The following is a 17,791-nucleotide window of genomic DNA, read 5'->3' on the forward strand; positions in this document are numbered from 1 at the left end:
AGAGCCACAGTTTCATACTGTACATTTAACACTTCTCATTCAATGCACTAAAGTGTGTCAAGGCTTTTGTTTAGCAGTGTTCACTGAACTACAATCTAACTTCATTGTTGTTGAATTGAAGCGTTTTCAGTCTCTGAAATCAATTAAACTAATAAAATAACAGCATAAGCCCAGAATCTATGTTTCAGTGTTGTTTCTCTATTTTCCATCTATGACACTGCAGATATCTGGTCCGCTGGCATCTGTGCTGGTGACTGGTATGTCGTCAAAGGTCTTGCTCTTCGGTTGCGTTCGAATTGTTTAGCCAAGTTGTTGTGAAAGTGAATTACTCTCAGTAATCCAGCAGAGAGACCTACAGGCCTCAACCCACTGAGCCTTATAAGCTTTTAGCTGAAGGCACAATTTGACGTGACGCTCACTCTGCTCTACCAGCACCTGTTCAATTTACAGAGATAAACTGGGATTATCTTCAAGAAAAAATCTGTCAGTTTGCTGGACTAGACTTCAAGGTTGACAGACACATGCTGTACCAACATCAAGAATCAAACTTCATTGCCTTAAGGCAGTGATATAGTTAGAGTCCAGTAACTTCCCTCAACAATAGCTTCTGGCCTCCTGACCTGCTGCATGTAACCTCAGTAACATGACTGCTGATTTCACCCACTAATCTTGTTACAAAACAGCTGAATGTGAAGGTGAAGAGAATTGTAGCCATATAGGAACATGATATCACCAGAAGTCCTCACAACAGGGAGAAGCTAATGCACTGAAGCGGGTGGCAAAGACAGTCTGATGTGTTCAGACAGGTTGATTCTTTGTCGACCTGTGTTTTTGCCTCTATTGTCCCAGGTTGTCAGGGTGGTGAATGGAATCTATTGAAAGGGGCTCAGGTGTGACTGTGTGTGTGTTCTGGGTCTGTGCACGCTATATTCTGGCACTTAGTAAGATGTGTGTGTGTGTGTGTGTGTGTGTGTGTGTGTGTGAAGTTAAAGGGTATTGTACAGAGTCAGTAGGCCTGATCCTCCCCTGCGCTCCAGTGGGATTTTAAGATGTTTCCTGTTTTTTAAGGTCCACTTAGAGAGAAATGGCTCCCCAGGGCGGACTAAGCTGTCATGGTATCTCACTCTGACAGGGAGAAGACTAAATCAGAATAATCTCTCCCTTATGCACACACACACACTGAAATCTCTTTTGTGCTGTACCTCTCACAGATACAGTAAAAATGAATGTGTTGCAGTTTTCTTTCTTTTTTTTTAGTCACAGTTCTATACACTTTTCTCATGCACTCTCTCTCTGTCTCTCTCTCTTTATCTTTCTCACTTTCTCTTGCGTATACACATCACACACCTCTGCATGGCTCCAGGCTGTACAAATGAGCCCTGCCACTTCAGAGAGCTAAAGAAAACTATTCTGATGTCAGTGGTAATTATTCAGCAGCGTGTTCCCACAGCTTGTTCACCCCTCCCTCTTACTCAGTCTCTCCCTTTACAGCACATCTCCATTTTTCATCTTCTCATTTAATCTGATCCAGATTTCACACTTTGTCACTCACTATTTCGGTCTCGTACCTTTGGTGCTGTAAGTGTAATCCCCTCTAGGCAAGACACAACATGAACTAAATGATTTCACACCCGAGCTATTTGTCTTTCAGAGGTGTGCAGAGAGCGTTTCTGTTTGCCGACTGTGTCTACAATCTGTGATCCCCATCACCTTCACTGTCTAACATTTAGGTGAAAAACACCTGAATGATTACTGTGAATCTTTTATTATGTATTAAAAGCATTTTGATGGCTTGTGTTTTTGCAACCTATTTTTGTGCTGTTTACTTCACCAAGGTAAATCATGTGTTCCATGTGTAGATCAATTAGTTTTAATGATTTAACCTCGCCAAATTGGAGCCTTCATCCCGCCCACCCAGCCACTGGGTTGTACAATAAATCTGTAAAGTCATTAACAAATTACCAAGATATAAAAGAAGTAAACAAAAATGCTTGCTGCGCAAAATGCTGAGTGTGGTTTTTGCTGTTTTGTAGTTTATTTCTTGTCATATGCTGAAGACTTTAGCTTCACCTCAAGACTTAAAAAGAACAATATGTAAAATAAAATGATCTATGAAGGGAACATGAGTTTACAAGCTGTGATGATGAGATTGCAAGTTTGCATGACTTGACTGTAAAGGCTCACAAGCCAAAAAGTTTGGCAGCCAATGGTCCAGAACATTGCGATGCATAATTACCCAGGACAGCTTCCATTTATTTCCAGCCTGAGACTGAGTGCATGTCAAGCATGACATAGAGCATTTCTGTTTCTGCCATCACACACACCTCTGCACAACACCCCCCAAAAAAAACACAAAAAAACCCTAACATCTCTTAATCTCTGACCCACAGTACTAAGACAGTCACCACAAAGACACCAATTAGAAATGTATTGACATTAACTTGATCAGCCTGTAGGTGGCACTACAGTCTATCGCAGTCATGTATACATTATATCACGATAGCTCTGGTATGCGTTCGTCTACTGTGTGTGAAGGCCTTTGGACCACAGCTGCCTCTGATAATGATCTACAGGATGAGGAAGGGATGCGCAGGAGGTCACACACACATACACAGCCACTAACACAGACACACACACACACAAACACACAAAAGTCTATTCACATCTGCTGCTTTTGAAGCGGGTGGAAAGGATGACATCGATGAATTGTTGGACACACACAACCACAGGCAGTTTTGTTGCAATTTAGCGGAAGAGAGCTGAATAGGGGTGGTTTATGAGTCAAAGAGGAACAGGTGAGGGTGGGTGACCTTAACCACTCATATATTCTTTAATGCACACACACATCCCACATGTGAAGGCAGGCAAGCTGTTACCTTTAAAGGGGACTGGCCTCCTCCAACTGTCCCCTGCATGCTTGAGTGATGTCAGCACGTCCGTGGAAAGATTCCTTTCCTGTCATATACACACACGTGCACATACACTTCTCTCTTCTCTCGCAAACACACACCAACTTGCTTTGCCATTTCACTACTTTGCCAAACAAATACACACTCTTGTAGAGCACAGACTGTCTCTGACTTCCCTCCTCTTTTTCCTCTGCACACACACTCACACATAGACGCACACACACTTGGCAGGATGTGTGGGGAGAAAAAGTGGCCGAAAGACAACACAGAGATTAGGAGGCTTTTGTCACGGCTCTGTGGCAGACTTTAAAGTTCTTGGCTCCCTTCCCCTCTGCCAGATTTCTTTCTTTTCTCACCCTGTCTGTCCACATCCCTCTCTTTTCATGGGAGGGAAGGTAAACATTTGGTAAAGAGAGATGGAGAAAGGGAGTAATAGTGGAATGGGAAGGATGGGTGGAAGAGGGATAGAAGCCGCCTGTTGCCCCCTTTTAGCCTCTTTTTGTGTTTTTGTTTTCTTAGGTTTACTGGTGGCTTTGTGGCTCTGTGAGGATGAGTGCAGAGAGGGAGAGGTGTGCAAACAGAACAGCACTTCAGTGCCAGCCAGGTGTCTGTGTATTCCCATCTGTGAGTGTGTGTGTGTGTATGTGATGCCTTTGTACCTTTGTTTGTGTGCAATATCTATGTGTATCTGCATGCTCATGTTGCATATGCACATTACTAAACTGTGTCAGCCTCTTCTCCAGGTGAGTGTGTGCATGTAGAGGTATGTTTTTGGTGTCAGTGAGTACATGTCTATGTTTTTCCCAGGTGCATGTGTGTGAGCCCTTCATGGTCACTGACTCCATTCACCTGAGCGCTCCTTTCACAGTGAATAGGCACTTGCCAGTAAAAAGCTCTTTGGACAGCTTCTCTTCATCACCGACCACAGCTGCTGTTGACTCAAGCTCCCAGGAATCTTCTCGATAGGTTCACACCCTTTTAACCAGCCAACCACACAACAGAACCCTCCCTGAGCGAGCAGAAGGTCCTGCAAGACCTCAAGGTCTAAAGGACTAAACATTTGGCAATAGACAAGATTTGGGTCACAATTCAGCCTATGAAGTAAAAGGATGCAACCCAGAAGAAAATCCCTTCACAGATAATTGTAATGGCTGTGATACTGCAACTTCACACAAATACTAAGAAACTTCAGCGTTGCTTTATGAAGCTGTAGTTAAATTGACTGAGAGTTCAATGCAAAAGAAAAAAGCAAAAACAAGTGACCCCACAAAGGATTCACTGTACATCTCAGCAGCCCAGTCAGTCACTTAGTGGAGCGAGAAAAACTACAAGAGCTGAAAGGCTACAGGGTTCACGCTCAAAAAGCTTCTGGAAAATCTTCTTTTAAGCATGCCTTTTTGGCTTAAGACATCTCTGTACAAAACAACAACAATCAATGTTTCTTTCTGTGAGCAATGATGATGTGATATCCCTGTTGACAGTGGGAGATAATGAGTAAGGTCTTGAGCAGAGCTGCACCTGTCTACTAAATCAACAACAGCCCCCTGCTTCTCTATTAGTGAGTATGAGCTTCAGCAGATCACATCAGATCACAATAACATTCTCTAATCATCTGTCCACTACAAGCAGCTTCACTACAGGCGGCGTCTTAAATCGCCCCCAAAAATGTTTAATCTGAATCGTCATTCAAGTTTTCATATAAAAAACATCTCTGCTGTTTTTCATTTGTTTATTGTTGTGTCATGTTTATTGTATTTTGACGTCTTTAACTTCTCTCTCAATGAGGCATGTACCTGGTTATTACTACATGCATGCTAATACTAAATGAGATTTGCAGTATTTCAGTAGTTGTGCAGTAATGGAAGGTTATTGCTTCTCATTCTTAAAAAGTGTTGAAAAACAAAAAGAAAAAAATGCTTAAACATCTTAATTTTAACATTTTAACAATGAATTTTCTTTATTTCTACTATAAATCAAAGCAAAAGGCCACAGGGATGTCTTTTCTCTGCAGAAGTTTTTTTCCTCTGTCCTGCTCTGCACATTTCTTTTCCCGTCATTCAACACTTCCATACTCTTCCGTACTCTTCACTGATCTCTCCATTTTCTCATCGTGTCTCATCAGTGCAGAGCAGAGATGAGCTTAACACATCTGTCAGCAGCTCATCTCTGCGTCCTCCTCCTCCCTGCTTTTCTTCATCTTTTCCTCCTCTGTCTGTCCTCCCCATCATCCTCCTCCCATCTCTTCGAGTCAATCAAATTCACAGAAGATAGCCGGGAACACAAAAAGGAGGAAAAGGCTAATCTCTGAGATAAGACAAGAATGAGAGTTGAATGTCAAGAGATGGAAACAACTTGGGAAAGTCACATACACCATTTGCCTTATATAGAACCTTTTGTCAGATCAGTTTTTTGCACCTTTAAAAACTTAGAATGTAGTTTATCTTTGACAGGTTTCAACCTTATACTGTTAATTTTCTGCATTGAAGCGTAGGTTGTACAGTCTTCATTAAAATCAGATTTCTGTGAGCTACTTTCTTTCTGTATAGTTTTAGTTTCTTTTCTCAAATTAATTTTTCTTTCAACTTATGAGTGTATGTGTATTATTTTTGCTCAAAAAACAATAAACAAGCGGAAACTATTTAGGCACCAGTAGTAGGGAAAGCTAGTCCTCAAAATGTTATTAAAAAGCTGAAAACTGAGGAAGTCACTACTTTTGTTTGTGTATTATCTTTTTTCACTCATGTCCTTCCCCTTTGCCATCTCTCACCTTCCTGCAGTGCCCCTTGCTTTCAAGAGTTTTCTTTCATCATCTTCTCTCCTAAAATGAGTCAGAGAGCGATAGAGATGCTGGGCCTTCACACCCTTCATCTACACGCAACGCTTGTCCATCTGTCATCTCTCCAGACAGACACGCTGACAAATGAACCACCGGCTGCAGCTCTCACAGTTAAAGAGGTTCAACTATTTAGAGAAGGACATTCACTTAAAGACTGTCCCATAGTACTGTGAGGTATTGCACTGGACATTACTGGAATCCCTGCCCATGTCCACGTGACCAAGTTGCTAGAGGAATGAGAAATTCATCTGTGGCATGGAAAAAGAATGAAGAAAATATTTTACAGATGATTAACAGAGATTAATATCTTGCTCCGGACCTGCAGGAACTGTCGAATGCACCATGCATCTCAGGTGAAAGATGCTTGACATTATTGAACCTTTAAGAAAAAGCCTCTCACGTAGATTTTTCTTTTTTTAATGGCACCAATAGCATGATTACAATGGGAGAAAACACATCTTAACCTTAATGACGATAGACTGTACAAGATTGTCAATACAAAGATTATCGATAAAATTTTGTATATTCTGTGAGCATGTATAAATACAGTATCTTACAATGACATGAACATGGTATATGCTACATAGCTTACATTATGACTATAACACAAAATCCACTCATGCAATATAATGCCCAATTATATGAAAAAAAGTTTACACAAAAATAAATTAGAAACCAAATTTCTTTTTGAGTTAGATGGGAGCATTTAGCATGTTTAGGGTTTTGTGGGCTAATGTTTCACTAGAGCGACTGTATGGTCCAGATCACTTTCACTAAATTGTCTAAAATCTTCTGTACTTTCAAACTAACTCCATGTTCATGCTAGTGGTAAGTGCACATAAACACATTCTACTGGCAGTATATTAGCTTTGATACATAAAACTTACAGGTATGATGTGTGAAACAAAAACTGATAAGGATGTTTTACTGAAAAAATGGCAGTGATGGGAAAATTTTATAGTGACAAATTTTCACCCTTCTTTTTTCAGCAGATGCTTAAAAACAGCAAAGATGGTAAGAACAAGAAAAAACATCTCAAAAGGAGATTACAAATACAACATTTCTAAATACTCTTACCATCAAAAGCTATTGCTAGTGAGACATATAAACAAATGCGTCTGTTTGAAAGCATAATACAATGATTTGAATATATGGTTATTCTTTGCTGTCCTGATGTCCTCAATATTCACTTTGCACTTTGTAATTTACATGTGTGTTAGGAGTAGAGAAAAGAAATATAACAGTCACGGGTTGTCTCTGTTGGTACAAGATGCACATTTTGTCCTTTAGTATTTGTACGGATGTGGCTCATGTTATCTGAAGGCTGTTTAACAGACTGACGCCTAATCATTCATTCGGAAAAACGATACAAAAAAATGTCACAGGTTTGAAACCAAAAATATACAAAAAAGTTTGGAGGCTTGACCAGCAGGTTTAAAGCTCTGTTCTGCAGGTCCACTCTTTCCTGCACAAGACCACATCAATGAGTAATATAAAAATAGGTGTATGTGAATTATCCATATGAATATATTTGTACATTATCTTATATGAGTTGAGCAACCTATGTGCAAAAATACACACTGAAGAACAACCATGTGTAACTAAAACTACCAGCTGCTTTCAACATATCATTTCCCCCCTTTCTAAATTCTCACTAAGGTGAATCTCAGACTGACTGAATGCAAATGCAATTGACCACATGATAATCATACAGTTTCTTTCATATTTCAGATATATACATTTCTGCCTTTTAAACCTTTATGTTAGAAGACCTCTGTGCTTTTCAGAGACATAACAGCTGAAACCTAAATCTTATTTTGGCATATGATGTTACACAGTTTTCATAGAGTGGTCAGATGCATGAGCACATACAGGAACAACAAGATGGACACATGAGAAAGTCTGTAGCTGATTCTGTACTGACAAGGCTTTTTTGTAGTTGGTGTGGGGAAAGTGTCTTGATATTCACCAGGAGCACCGACAGCAGTAATGCTTTGATATTCTCAGAGTTAAGGAACAAATCACAGTAATACAAAAAAATGAACGAACCAAGTAACAAAAATATGTTTTATCAGCATCAACACTTCCAAAAAGAAATCCAGCAAGTTACTCTACTGTAAATGTTAAATGTGGGCCTCTACTGCTTGTGTATATTGCACGGACTTAAAACCACTTTTCATTGTGATCATCATTGTGAGTTTTTCTGTAACTTTTAACCTTTATATCTCTGAATGTGGAGGACTCACAGGGTCAAACACAACATTTTCACTCTGGAACACTGACGTCAGTTTTTAGGTCTATTCTCTGCAGCTCAGGGATACATTGACCAGGAAAACAGGTTGTTCTGGGAACATTTATATGGTGCACTAGTTGCTTTATTCATAACAGCTGCTGATGAGGGCCCTGCACACCCACACAGGTGTTTTCAGTTTGGCTGATTAGACCTCTGCGCAGAATAAAGCCGGGAGGAGCAATACTGGGAATTACCTAAGTTTACCAGACACAAGGCATTAATGACAATAATAAAGGCTCCACTTGTCCTCCTACATGAGAGTGAGGGAAATCTAAATCACACTAACATATACAATCCCAAATGGAGATCTAATCAGCCAAAAGAAATCACTTTAGAAGTGTATCACTGGGGGTATTAGCATGAGACCAAACTGTTACCAAAGAGCAATAAAAAACCTTAAATGCTTTTAAAACAAATGTCTAAATCTAATCATTCAAAATCTATGTGATCAAGAAAAATGGTGATAAATCTGAGGATGAGTGAATCAAAACAAAATATTAGTCAAATGCTTGGATGCACCTTCTCATGCAATGGTTTCTCTTTGTTTCTATTAATTTCTCCAGTCAATAGAGAGATTCAAAAGATAAAAATATAAATAAAAACAAAAGAAAAACTCTGGAAAAACACATTCACTTATGTAGTAAGCAAAAGAGTGAAAACAAAAAATATGTTTAAATGTTAGAAAGTAGCCAACTTTTGGTTTGGTAACAGCTTTGCATGCTCTCTCAGTGTTTCTCTTTAGTTAGCTGAGCAACATTAGTCAGATAGGGCCATTTGCTGTATACTAACTCTACTACAACACAACAGAAGCAAGACAATTTACTGATTAACTTTTGCCAAGGCACATCTGTGAACTGGAAAACAATCCAGGTGGTGACTTTATGAAGCTGGTTAAAATGCTCCCAATAGTGTGCAAAGCTGTCATCAAGCCAAAGAGTGGCTACTTTGAGCAAACAACATGAAAACACATTTAATTTTAACACCTTTTCTACTCAGTACATAAATTCCATGTGTGTTATTTTTATACATGTTCAGTTTTAATCTGCAATGCTGGAAATAACAGGTGTGTCCAAACTTTTGACTGGTATCTCTGAATACAAGAAATTACTGTAATATATTGCTGCTGTGCAAATCTGTAACTGTATTTGGAGCAGTGGGTACTGATATAGTTATCAATATAGCATTTTTATGACTGCATCCATCAGTTAACCCTTTGTACCATCAATCATGTATTGACTGCACCATGTTACATTTTCCTGATCAGGTGATATGGGGCTCTTCAGTGAAGCTCTTTATCCAAAACGTTTCCTCTTTCTAATAAAACAAGAGACAACAGATGAGTCCCTCTATCCCATAACATGTTCTCCAAACATGTGTGGAGAACAAGCACAGCCAAACACTGTTCAGTTTTATTCCATACATTGTTGCCTTGTGAGGAACTTTAAGAAGTAGAGTTCAGGACTTAAGAGTCTCATATTTATGTCACAGTCTCACCGCCCTTTAAATCTCATTACAGACTAACAAGACTCTGACATATCCAATGAGCCAACAGTGTTCATCTGGAAAATCTGGAAACGATTCTTAGAGAGCACCATTATACGCGGAGGCATTGCTGATGATCCCTTTGTGCTCGGACTAAAGAGGATGAACATACGACGTGTTGAGATCTAGTCTTTTCTCTCCCTCCTGAAGTCAGTGAGCTCCAAACAAAGCTGAAATGAAGATGACACAAACAAGAAATGCCACAGTTTTCCAGGAAATAAAGAGGCTTCCAATGAGACAAAAGCTGTAAATTCATTAATCAGAGTCTGAATAGATCTAATGATTAACTGTTACTGGCTGCAGCTTTTTTCTGAGACCAAAGGAAAAGTTTTTTCTGGAGGATTGTAACAGAAAATAGCACCACAAGCTGCTTTGAAAATGAATCTACTATAGAAGACCCAAACTGTAACTTGACATCGGCTCTTTTTTCCCACAGCACCCAAATAGCAGCTGGACATTCATCAGAACATCAGTCAGGCTGGCAGAAGCAAAAAACCAGAAGCCCTCATCTTTTCTGAGGACGTGGATCCAGCTGTGTTTGTCTTGATTTGTGGTTCTTATGGCTCAGTTGAGCTGACGCCTGAGATAGATTCTGAAATTAAGCTTTGCATTACACACATACTATATTGCTCTCTATAGATTATCCAGGATGAAGTAGCGTGTTAAATGCCATATAATAAGATTCTACTATATACAGAGTAGCTATATAGGGAGCCTTCTAGTGTAAATGAGCTGTATTTGTACTCTTACTGAGGAGATTGTGGTTGTGTCCAAAGTACTCCAAGAACAGCAGCTGATAAACAGTAAGTTTGTTCTAAATTTACTGTGAAGTTGAGAATAAAGCCTTTGAGCAAATAGGGACGCATTTATAAATCTACAGATTTCATATAACAAAAATCTTGAATAAAACATTTTGGTAATTTTCTCTCATAGTTTTCAAAGGATTGGCTCTCATATTGTCTAAAAATAAAGATCTTTGTCTTCTTTCTTTACATTCTTCATTGTTTGCATCTTGAATGAGTTCATTTGCACACAACATGTGGCTGCAGCACAGTGAGGAAAAGTTGCATGATCTGTGTGTGAAACTGCATAGTGTCATGCATGTGGTTTTCCTTGTTCTTTGCTCTGTATATCTGTAATTAGCGTGGACTGTTGAGTCTGCATACACATGTAAGAGATGAACGTGGAACACCAAAGCTTTTCCCAGCCTCTCCGCTAACACTGGTAGTGAATGTGCTGGTGCTGGTGCACTTTCCCGTCCACGTGTGAATGCGTGTGTGTGTGAATATCTGTGTAGATCTTCGGGTAGACCTTTGGAGCCAATCCAGCACCTCCCTGTGCCAGAAGCAGCTGCTGATGGGCAATGTAGTCCTCATATGAAAGACAATCTTTATCCCCATTGGTCAGCTGAGAAGGCAGTGTTGGGCAGGTTCGGTCACGATTGGCCACAGGTGGACGTTGAGCAGCAGGAAGAGCAGGCGAGGAAGAGGAGGAAGAAGAGGAGCAGGTGCGTTTGGACTGGCAGAACCAGAGGAGGACAGTTCCTAAGATGAAGGCGACACCTGCTGGTATTCCTATAATGACGGGCCAGGGGAGGCCTGGGGAAGTTACTGTGGGAACAGAGTTGCTTTGTGGCTTCAGATCTGTGAAAGAACAAGAGACAAGTAGTTTAATGAAAATGTGGAAAAATCATCTGCCTCGATGTTAAAGTCACAGTAGCATAGAATGTGGCAAAGTGGAGATACAGGAGCTTAGTTTACTGTGGTGAATGAAGTAATCTGATTTCTTAAAGTAGCAATAGAAAGTGTAGAAATATGGTATATATATTATTGGATTAGAATGACTTGCATTGTTGCACAGCATAATATTTATTTTGAAATGTGTCAAATAAATACCTTTTTACTTCACTTACTAATGTATTAATGGTGAGTGTGTCAGGCAGCACACTAGTTAGCTTAACATGTTGCCATCTGGTTGTTGCTGTTAGCTGATGGTGTTATCTGGTGATACTATAAACTGGGGCTACAAATATGAAGTATTTTAATTATCAATTAAACTGCTAATTATTTTCTTCATTAATCAATTTATTTTGGTCCCTAAAACATCAGATGATACCAAGGTAAATATCTTGCTTTGTCTGATCAACACTGAAACCCCAAAATATTCAGTTTACTGTTTCCTATGACAAAGCTGGAAGCAGCAAATGTTTGGCATTTTTTCATAAACAATCCTTATTCATTTATTCATTTCTTCCTCTGACCTGGCAGCACGGTCAGGTAGGCGCTCCTGAAGCTATAGCCCATAGTATTGGCTCCCAGGCAGATGTACATGCCAGCATCTTCCTCCTTGGCTCTGGTTATCAGCAGCTTATTGAGGTAAGATCCATCTGGACGTGACCAAACCTCTCCAGTAGGCAAAACCACAAAGCGATGGTCTCCAACCTGCATGAGATCAAATAAAGAAAACACTAATCAGTTTGGCATCAAACGTTAATCTAATATTATAATGCAACACAATATATATCCACATAAATTGAAGCTGTATAGCTCAGTGGTTAAGGCCACTGACTTCGGTGCAGGGAGATCAAAGGGTCGGAGGTTCGAAGGCAACCTGATGAGAAATGGGCTACTGTAACACGACAGTCATGGACGAGAAACACTGAGAATAGAGAACTGTTGCAACACGGAGAGACGTTAGCCACACCCAACTACCCGATAATGTGCCTCTGCACAATATGGTAGCTCCTGTCAGGCATCATAGCCGTTAAGAGGAGTAAGCACATGGTTCAACACATGAAGCCCAGAAAGGACATCAACTAGTGGTAGATAAAGCAGTCACTAGAGACTGTAAGACCAGACAGACCAACCAGTGCACCACCTGGATTGACTACAAGAAAGCCTATGACTGCCTCACACATACTATGCAACATCAATAGAACTCTAAGAACCTTCATAGGGAAAACAACCCTAGTGGCCAACCTCAAGTCATCATCTACCAAGGTGATGCTCTGTTCCTGCTCCTGTTCTGCATAGGCCTGAATCCCCTTAGCCAGATCAGACCCACTATCCGAGATGAAACAGCAAAGATCCATGAGTACATCAGGAAGATGGCCCCGAGCGATGGCATACTTAGTGAATATCTCAGGTAACAGAAGCCCAATGCAGAGCAAAAGGAGCAGGAGCCACCATGGCGGGACAAACTACTGCATGGTATGTACCACCGACAGATAGAAGAAGTGTCTGATATCGAAAAGTCCTACTAGTGGCTGGAAAAAGCTGGACTGAAAGACAGCACAGAGGCATTAATCGTAGCAGCACAAGAACAGGCCCTGAGCACAAGCTCGATAGAGGCCGGGGTCTACCACACCAGGCAGGACCCCAGGTGCAGGCTGTGCAAAGATGCCCCTGAGACAATCCAGCCCATAACAGCAGGCTGTAAGATGCTAGCAGGCAGAGTGTACATGGAACGCCATAACCAAGTGGCCGGCATGGTGTACAGGAACATCTGTGCCGAATATGGGCTGGAGGTCCCAAGGTCAAAACACACCTCTAAAGGTGGTGGAAAATGACTGAGCTAAGATCCTGTGGGACTTCCAGATACAGACCGACAAACAGGTGATGGCTAACCAACCGGACATAGTAGTGGTGGACAAACCATAGAAGAAAGCCGTAGTGGTAGATGTAGGGATCCCAAGTGACAGCAACATCAGAAAGAAGGAACACAAGAAGCTGGAAAAATACCAAGGGCTTAAAGAAGAGCTAGAAAAGATGTGGAATGTGAAGGCAACATTGGTCCCCATGGTAATTGGCACCCTCGGGGCTGTGACTCCAAAACTGGGAGAGTGGCTCCAACAGATCCCAGGAACAACATCAGAGCTTTCAGTTCAGAAGAGCACAGTGCTAGGAACAGCTGAGATACTGCGAAGAACCCTTAAAATCCCAGGGCTCTGATAGAGGACCTGAGATTGATGAAGACACACAGACCACCCCAGGGGTGAGAAGGGAATTTTTTTTTATATATTTGTGTTTATATGTGTGTGTACCTCAATGGTGGAGTTGAATTTGTTCTCGTCACCAGGTTCAACTCTTTTGAGCCACTGGATGACTGGTTTGACATCACTGCGGACTTTACACTGGAAAGACGTCGTTCCACCATAGTCCACCGTGGTGTTGACAGGGTGGGTACCGGTTAGAATAGGTTTAGAATTGGTACGCTCTGTAGCCCAACACAGAAGAGACAAACACATACACAGCAAATATTTTTAATATTAAATTAGCTTTCCGTTGCCAACATGTGAACAGAAGAAACATTTTGTATTTTGTAAACATGTCAAATTTAACTGCAATCAGAATTAGTCAGCTAACACAGTGAGGAAACAGTATGTACCTGTAGTCTTTATTCAATTCATTTAAATTGAAGGAATGTTAAAAAGAGCAGCTCAGCCCTGAGAGAGTATAATATGGTTTGAAAGCACTATTTGCACAGTATCTGATGTATTAAGCAACACATCCTCCCTCTGTGCTGATGATACAAACATATCTCCTATCTTCAGCTCCTGCCTTTTTATTCTCAGTTTATACAGCAGAGTAAACACACCTGAAAGAGATTCAGTAGTTTTCTAGTACTTCTTTTAAATCTGTTGTATCTGTATACAATCTCATGGGAACATAACCTGAAAAAATTTGTTTGATTTTTTTCCCCTTGTTTGACAATCGCCCGTTTCAGCTCTTTCTTCAGGAGAGGTCGGAAAACATCCCACACTTTTTTTGCCTTGTTACAGGTATATGTTAAGTCAGCTATAGTACATTTTTACTTATTTTAGGGAGGCTTAAGATGTGAAAAAATGGCTGGTGTAGGTTAATCTTTAAAACTATGTTTGTGGCAAAGTAACAAAGCAGGTGCAATTTCATAGCACCATATAAATCTATCAGGTTTTTCAGAGTCACAATCCTTGTGTACTAAACTTTGGTTCTTCATTTATGGAGTATATATGTTTTTATTTGTCCTGGCCTTCGTTTTTCTAGTGTATGTGAATGACTGGCAGAGGAGTGAATCTCTACTATCAATATCACATTTGACATAGGAAAGCAGTGGTTTGATTTAATTCCTCAGTGTGTTTGTATGTAGTAGTCTTTCAGGAAAGACTACAGCTGTACTTTAATGTGCAACAGATGTGAGTAAGGCGAGAGTCAAGAGAGCTGGTCTGAGCCTCTCAACAGAGCTATAACACTGGGTAACATACAGTTCAGTGCACAGACACAAATTCAACACCGGCTCTCCACCAAACAGCTCAACATTAAATCATGCAGCGTCAAAACAGCTATTGCAGGTTTCCAACACAGACTAATACATCAAAAAACACTCACAACTCAACATAACACACATTCTGCTTGCATCAGTAAAACTAGACCTTTTTAGGCTAAAACTGTAGCTGGCTCACCTTTCAGACTGAGAAACCAGCTGAACTTTGCTTGCTTGACTGATGTTTACTGACAAGACTGGTGATCAACAAACACCACTGAAGTTAAAGGAGACTTTTAAAGCCAATTTAAACTTTGTTCTGTTCTTTGTGAAATTCAGTTGCAAGCACACTGGTGAATGTTGGCACTGTTTCTCTACTTTGCAACCAACCATAGTACCGAAAAGACATACATGAAATTAATTAGCACAAACTATCCCTGTAGGGCAAACTTGTGAACCTAATTAAAAATGTGTTATGTAACTCAACAAGAACAAAACAGTTCAATTAAATACCTTCTTATTTACTGCTAACTACAACTACTATTTGTTTTACACTTTCACCATTAGATAAATGCTGATGACTGATTACTGTTCTGACCACTGTACTGTTGTCTTTCACTCTAAAACAAGAAGGAAACCATACCTCTCTGGTTTCTAGAAGTCAACCAAACCTGAACTAACGCAATGGGACTTACGTATGACTTCAACTTTGTAGGTGGCATTGATCTCTCCTGCTCTGTTGGAGACGTGGCAGGTGTACTTCCCGCTGTGCTCTGGCGTCAGGTTCTTCAGACTTAGAGTCCACTTCTTCTTCTTCCCTTCTACTCCTCCTCCCCCTGCTCCACTGTCCTCATCTACCAGTGGTCGACTGTCCTTCAGCCAGATGATGTCAGGGCGAGGGTTCCCACTCGCGGTACACTTCAGGCGCACAGAGCTACCCACTGGGCGAGCAATGACGCGCTTCCTCATCTTTGCAGGCTGGGTGAAACGTGGACGTACTGCAAGTGCAAGGAGATGCCAAGGGAAAATTGATACTGTTAATTAGAGAAAGATCTAGTATTGTTAAATACTGTAAGTTGTATTGCCACTGATTTCTATGATAAGAGATAAATGCAGCAATAAATATTACACACAACTCTCTCAGTCAGTTACAGATGTGAAAAAGGTCAAAAAAGGAAAGGAGATAAGACATTACTAGTAGATATAAATGGTTTAAAGAGCAGTTTTATATTTACAGGCAGTAATATGCTCTTCATACCAGTGGAAGAGTACAGTCTGGGAGAAATCGTGGAATTCATCAGATTCTTATGACACTTTTATTAGACGTAAAATGTGATCAATGCAACACTATCTGAAGAGGCTGGGACACAGAAAGAGGGTTTAGAAATGTCAAGTCTTTGGTATTTCAGGTCACACTGGTCTTTACTACCTAATAACTATTTTTGCTATAGAAAAGACTGCTGCAAAAATACAATTTTTCCTTCAAACTGGTTCTTTTAAAGAAAACTTCTTCTAAAGAAAATTTGAATTGACTTCATGTCAGAAAATTGAAAGTGCATTGTGCATTTTTGAACATGACCGCTGCAGCTGTTTTAATGATATAATCACACTGGTATTCTATGCACATCTTCTTGGGTTTATGAAGTGTGTGCTGTTTCCTTGTTGCTAAAGCTCTCATTTTATTCCAGCAGACGTCAGCTGAAACAAAATATGACTATCAATTAATTTCCTGCCCCCCAAATATCAAGCACTGGTGTATAACCTTCCATTATGCACCATGAAACCCTAAAGTTTCTTTAAAGTTAATCATCCCTACACACAAGTATATCCATGCCTGGTATGAAAAGGCTTCTGTTTTTCCTTGTTACAACATATTGCCAGGTGTTTCCACAAAAGTTTGTAAACAAGGAAAATTAAATTAGGAACAAATTCAATCACCTCAGAGCTACAGAGAATATTTTTTAAAAACTATGAGGATTTCAGATCTGAATACAACGTTTAGTGACTTGTTAAGCAGGACATTTTTGCAGCATAAGGAGCATTAGATAGGCTTAGGTCATGGTCCCAGGCAGTGCCAGGAATTCCATGTTGTGCTATAACTACATATGGTGGCATGCCTCTTGGTATATACAACCCAATTTGCTATAATAAACCCTAATTGTTTTGTTTGGGGAAAAGATTGTGAATCACTTCCTCTTCTCTCTGACACATAAGACTTGGCACCCACACACACAAATACATGCATATTCACCAACAAACACATTAAATTCCTTATTTTCCACTGATCAAGCATCTCTGGTCCTTGGTTTTGCAGGGCACATATTTAACTTTGGATCATGCATGTCTAAGATCCCACTATAAAATCCAAAAATCCACTACTCAGCAGTGTAACATCAGTGTAAGTATCATGAATGCACATCTGTGTGCGAGACAGTGACTTAGCATCGCACCAAACATACATTCATCCATGCAAATCCTTTCCTACAAAATATAGAATGGCCAGGTAACCCCATACAGCTTTTCAAACATCCACATCCCTGCATACAGCTGTAGAACTGAACTCTAGCCTTTCAAAGACACATATTCCTCTTTAAAAATAATGAAGACAGTCGGACACTGACCCTGTGCATCTATTAACATACACATTCCTCTTTAAAAATACAACAATCAGCAAGCAGTGCAAACACATCCAGTAGGGTGGGAGGAGAGGAAATCATTCACAGGAGCATTTGATTTTACAGCCCTCATTGTTCAAGCCACAGCAGATAGCCATCAACCAGGGTGATAAATCACCCTAAAACTACTTCAGTTGTGCCTCTTTCTTTGGACATAGTTATTATTCTAGTTCTGGATAAACAAACAAGGGGGAGAGTTATGTGACAGGTTTGTGCGCTCAAATCCGGAGATTTCACTACGGCTGCATTACTCAGTGGAATATAGCTCTCTGCCGACTGACCCAAAGCTGGGCAG

At 40.3% G+C, this 17,791-nt stretch overlaps 1 protein-coding gene across 1 annotated transcript in view; it reads right to left on the bottom strand.

Moving 5' to 3' along the window:
- Positions 1–6,146: 6,146 nt before the first annotated feature.
- The window catches only part of fgfrl1a (fibroblast growth factor receptor like 1a), a 65,764-nt gene continuing 54,119 nt past the window's right edge, over positions 6,147–17,791 (bottom strand). Inside the window, exons 5-8 of the mRNA XM_026330835.1 lie at positions 15,517–15,819; positions 13,623–13,795; positions 11,841–12,021; positions 6,147–11,223 (exon numbers count right to left, since the gene is read on the bottom strand). Coding sequence (XP_026186620.1) covers positions 10,796–11,223; positions 11,841–12,021; positions 13,623–13,795; positions 15,517–15,819 — 1,085 coding nt within the window. The 3' untranslated portion in view covers positions 6,147–10,795. The remainder of the gene's footprint in view (positions 11,224–11,840; positions 12,022–13,622; positions 13,796–15,516; positions 15,820–17,791) is intronic.

Source organism: Mastacembelus armatus, chromosome 10 (genome assembly GCF_900324485.2).
Source record: "Mastacembelus armatus chromosome 10, fMasArm1.2, whole genome shotgun sequence".
Classification (NCBI taxonomy): Eukaryota; Metazoa; Chordata; class Actinopteri; order Synbranchiformes; family Mastacembelidae; genus Mastacembelus; species Mastacembelus armatus.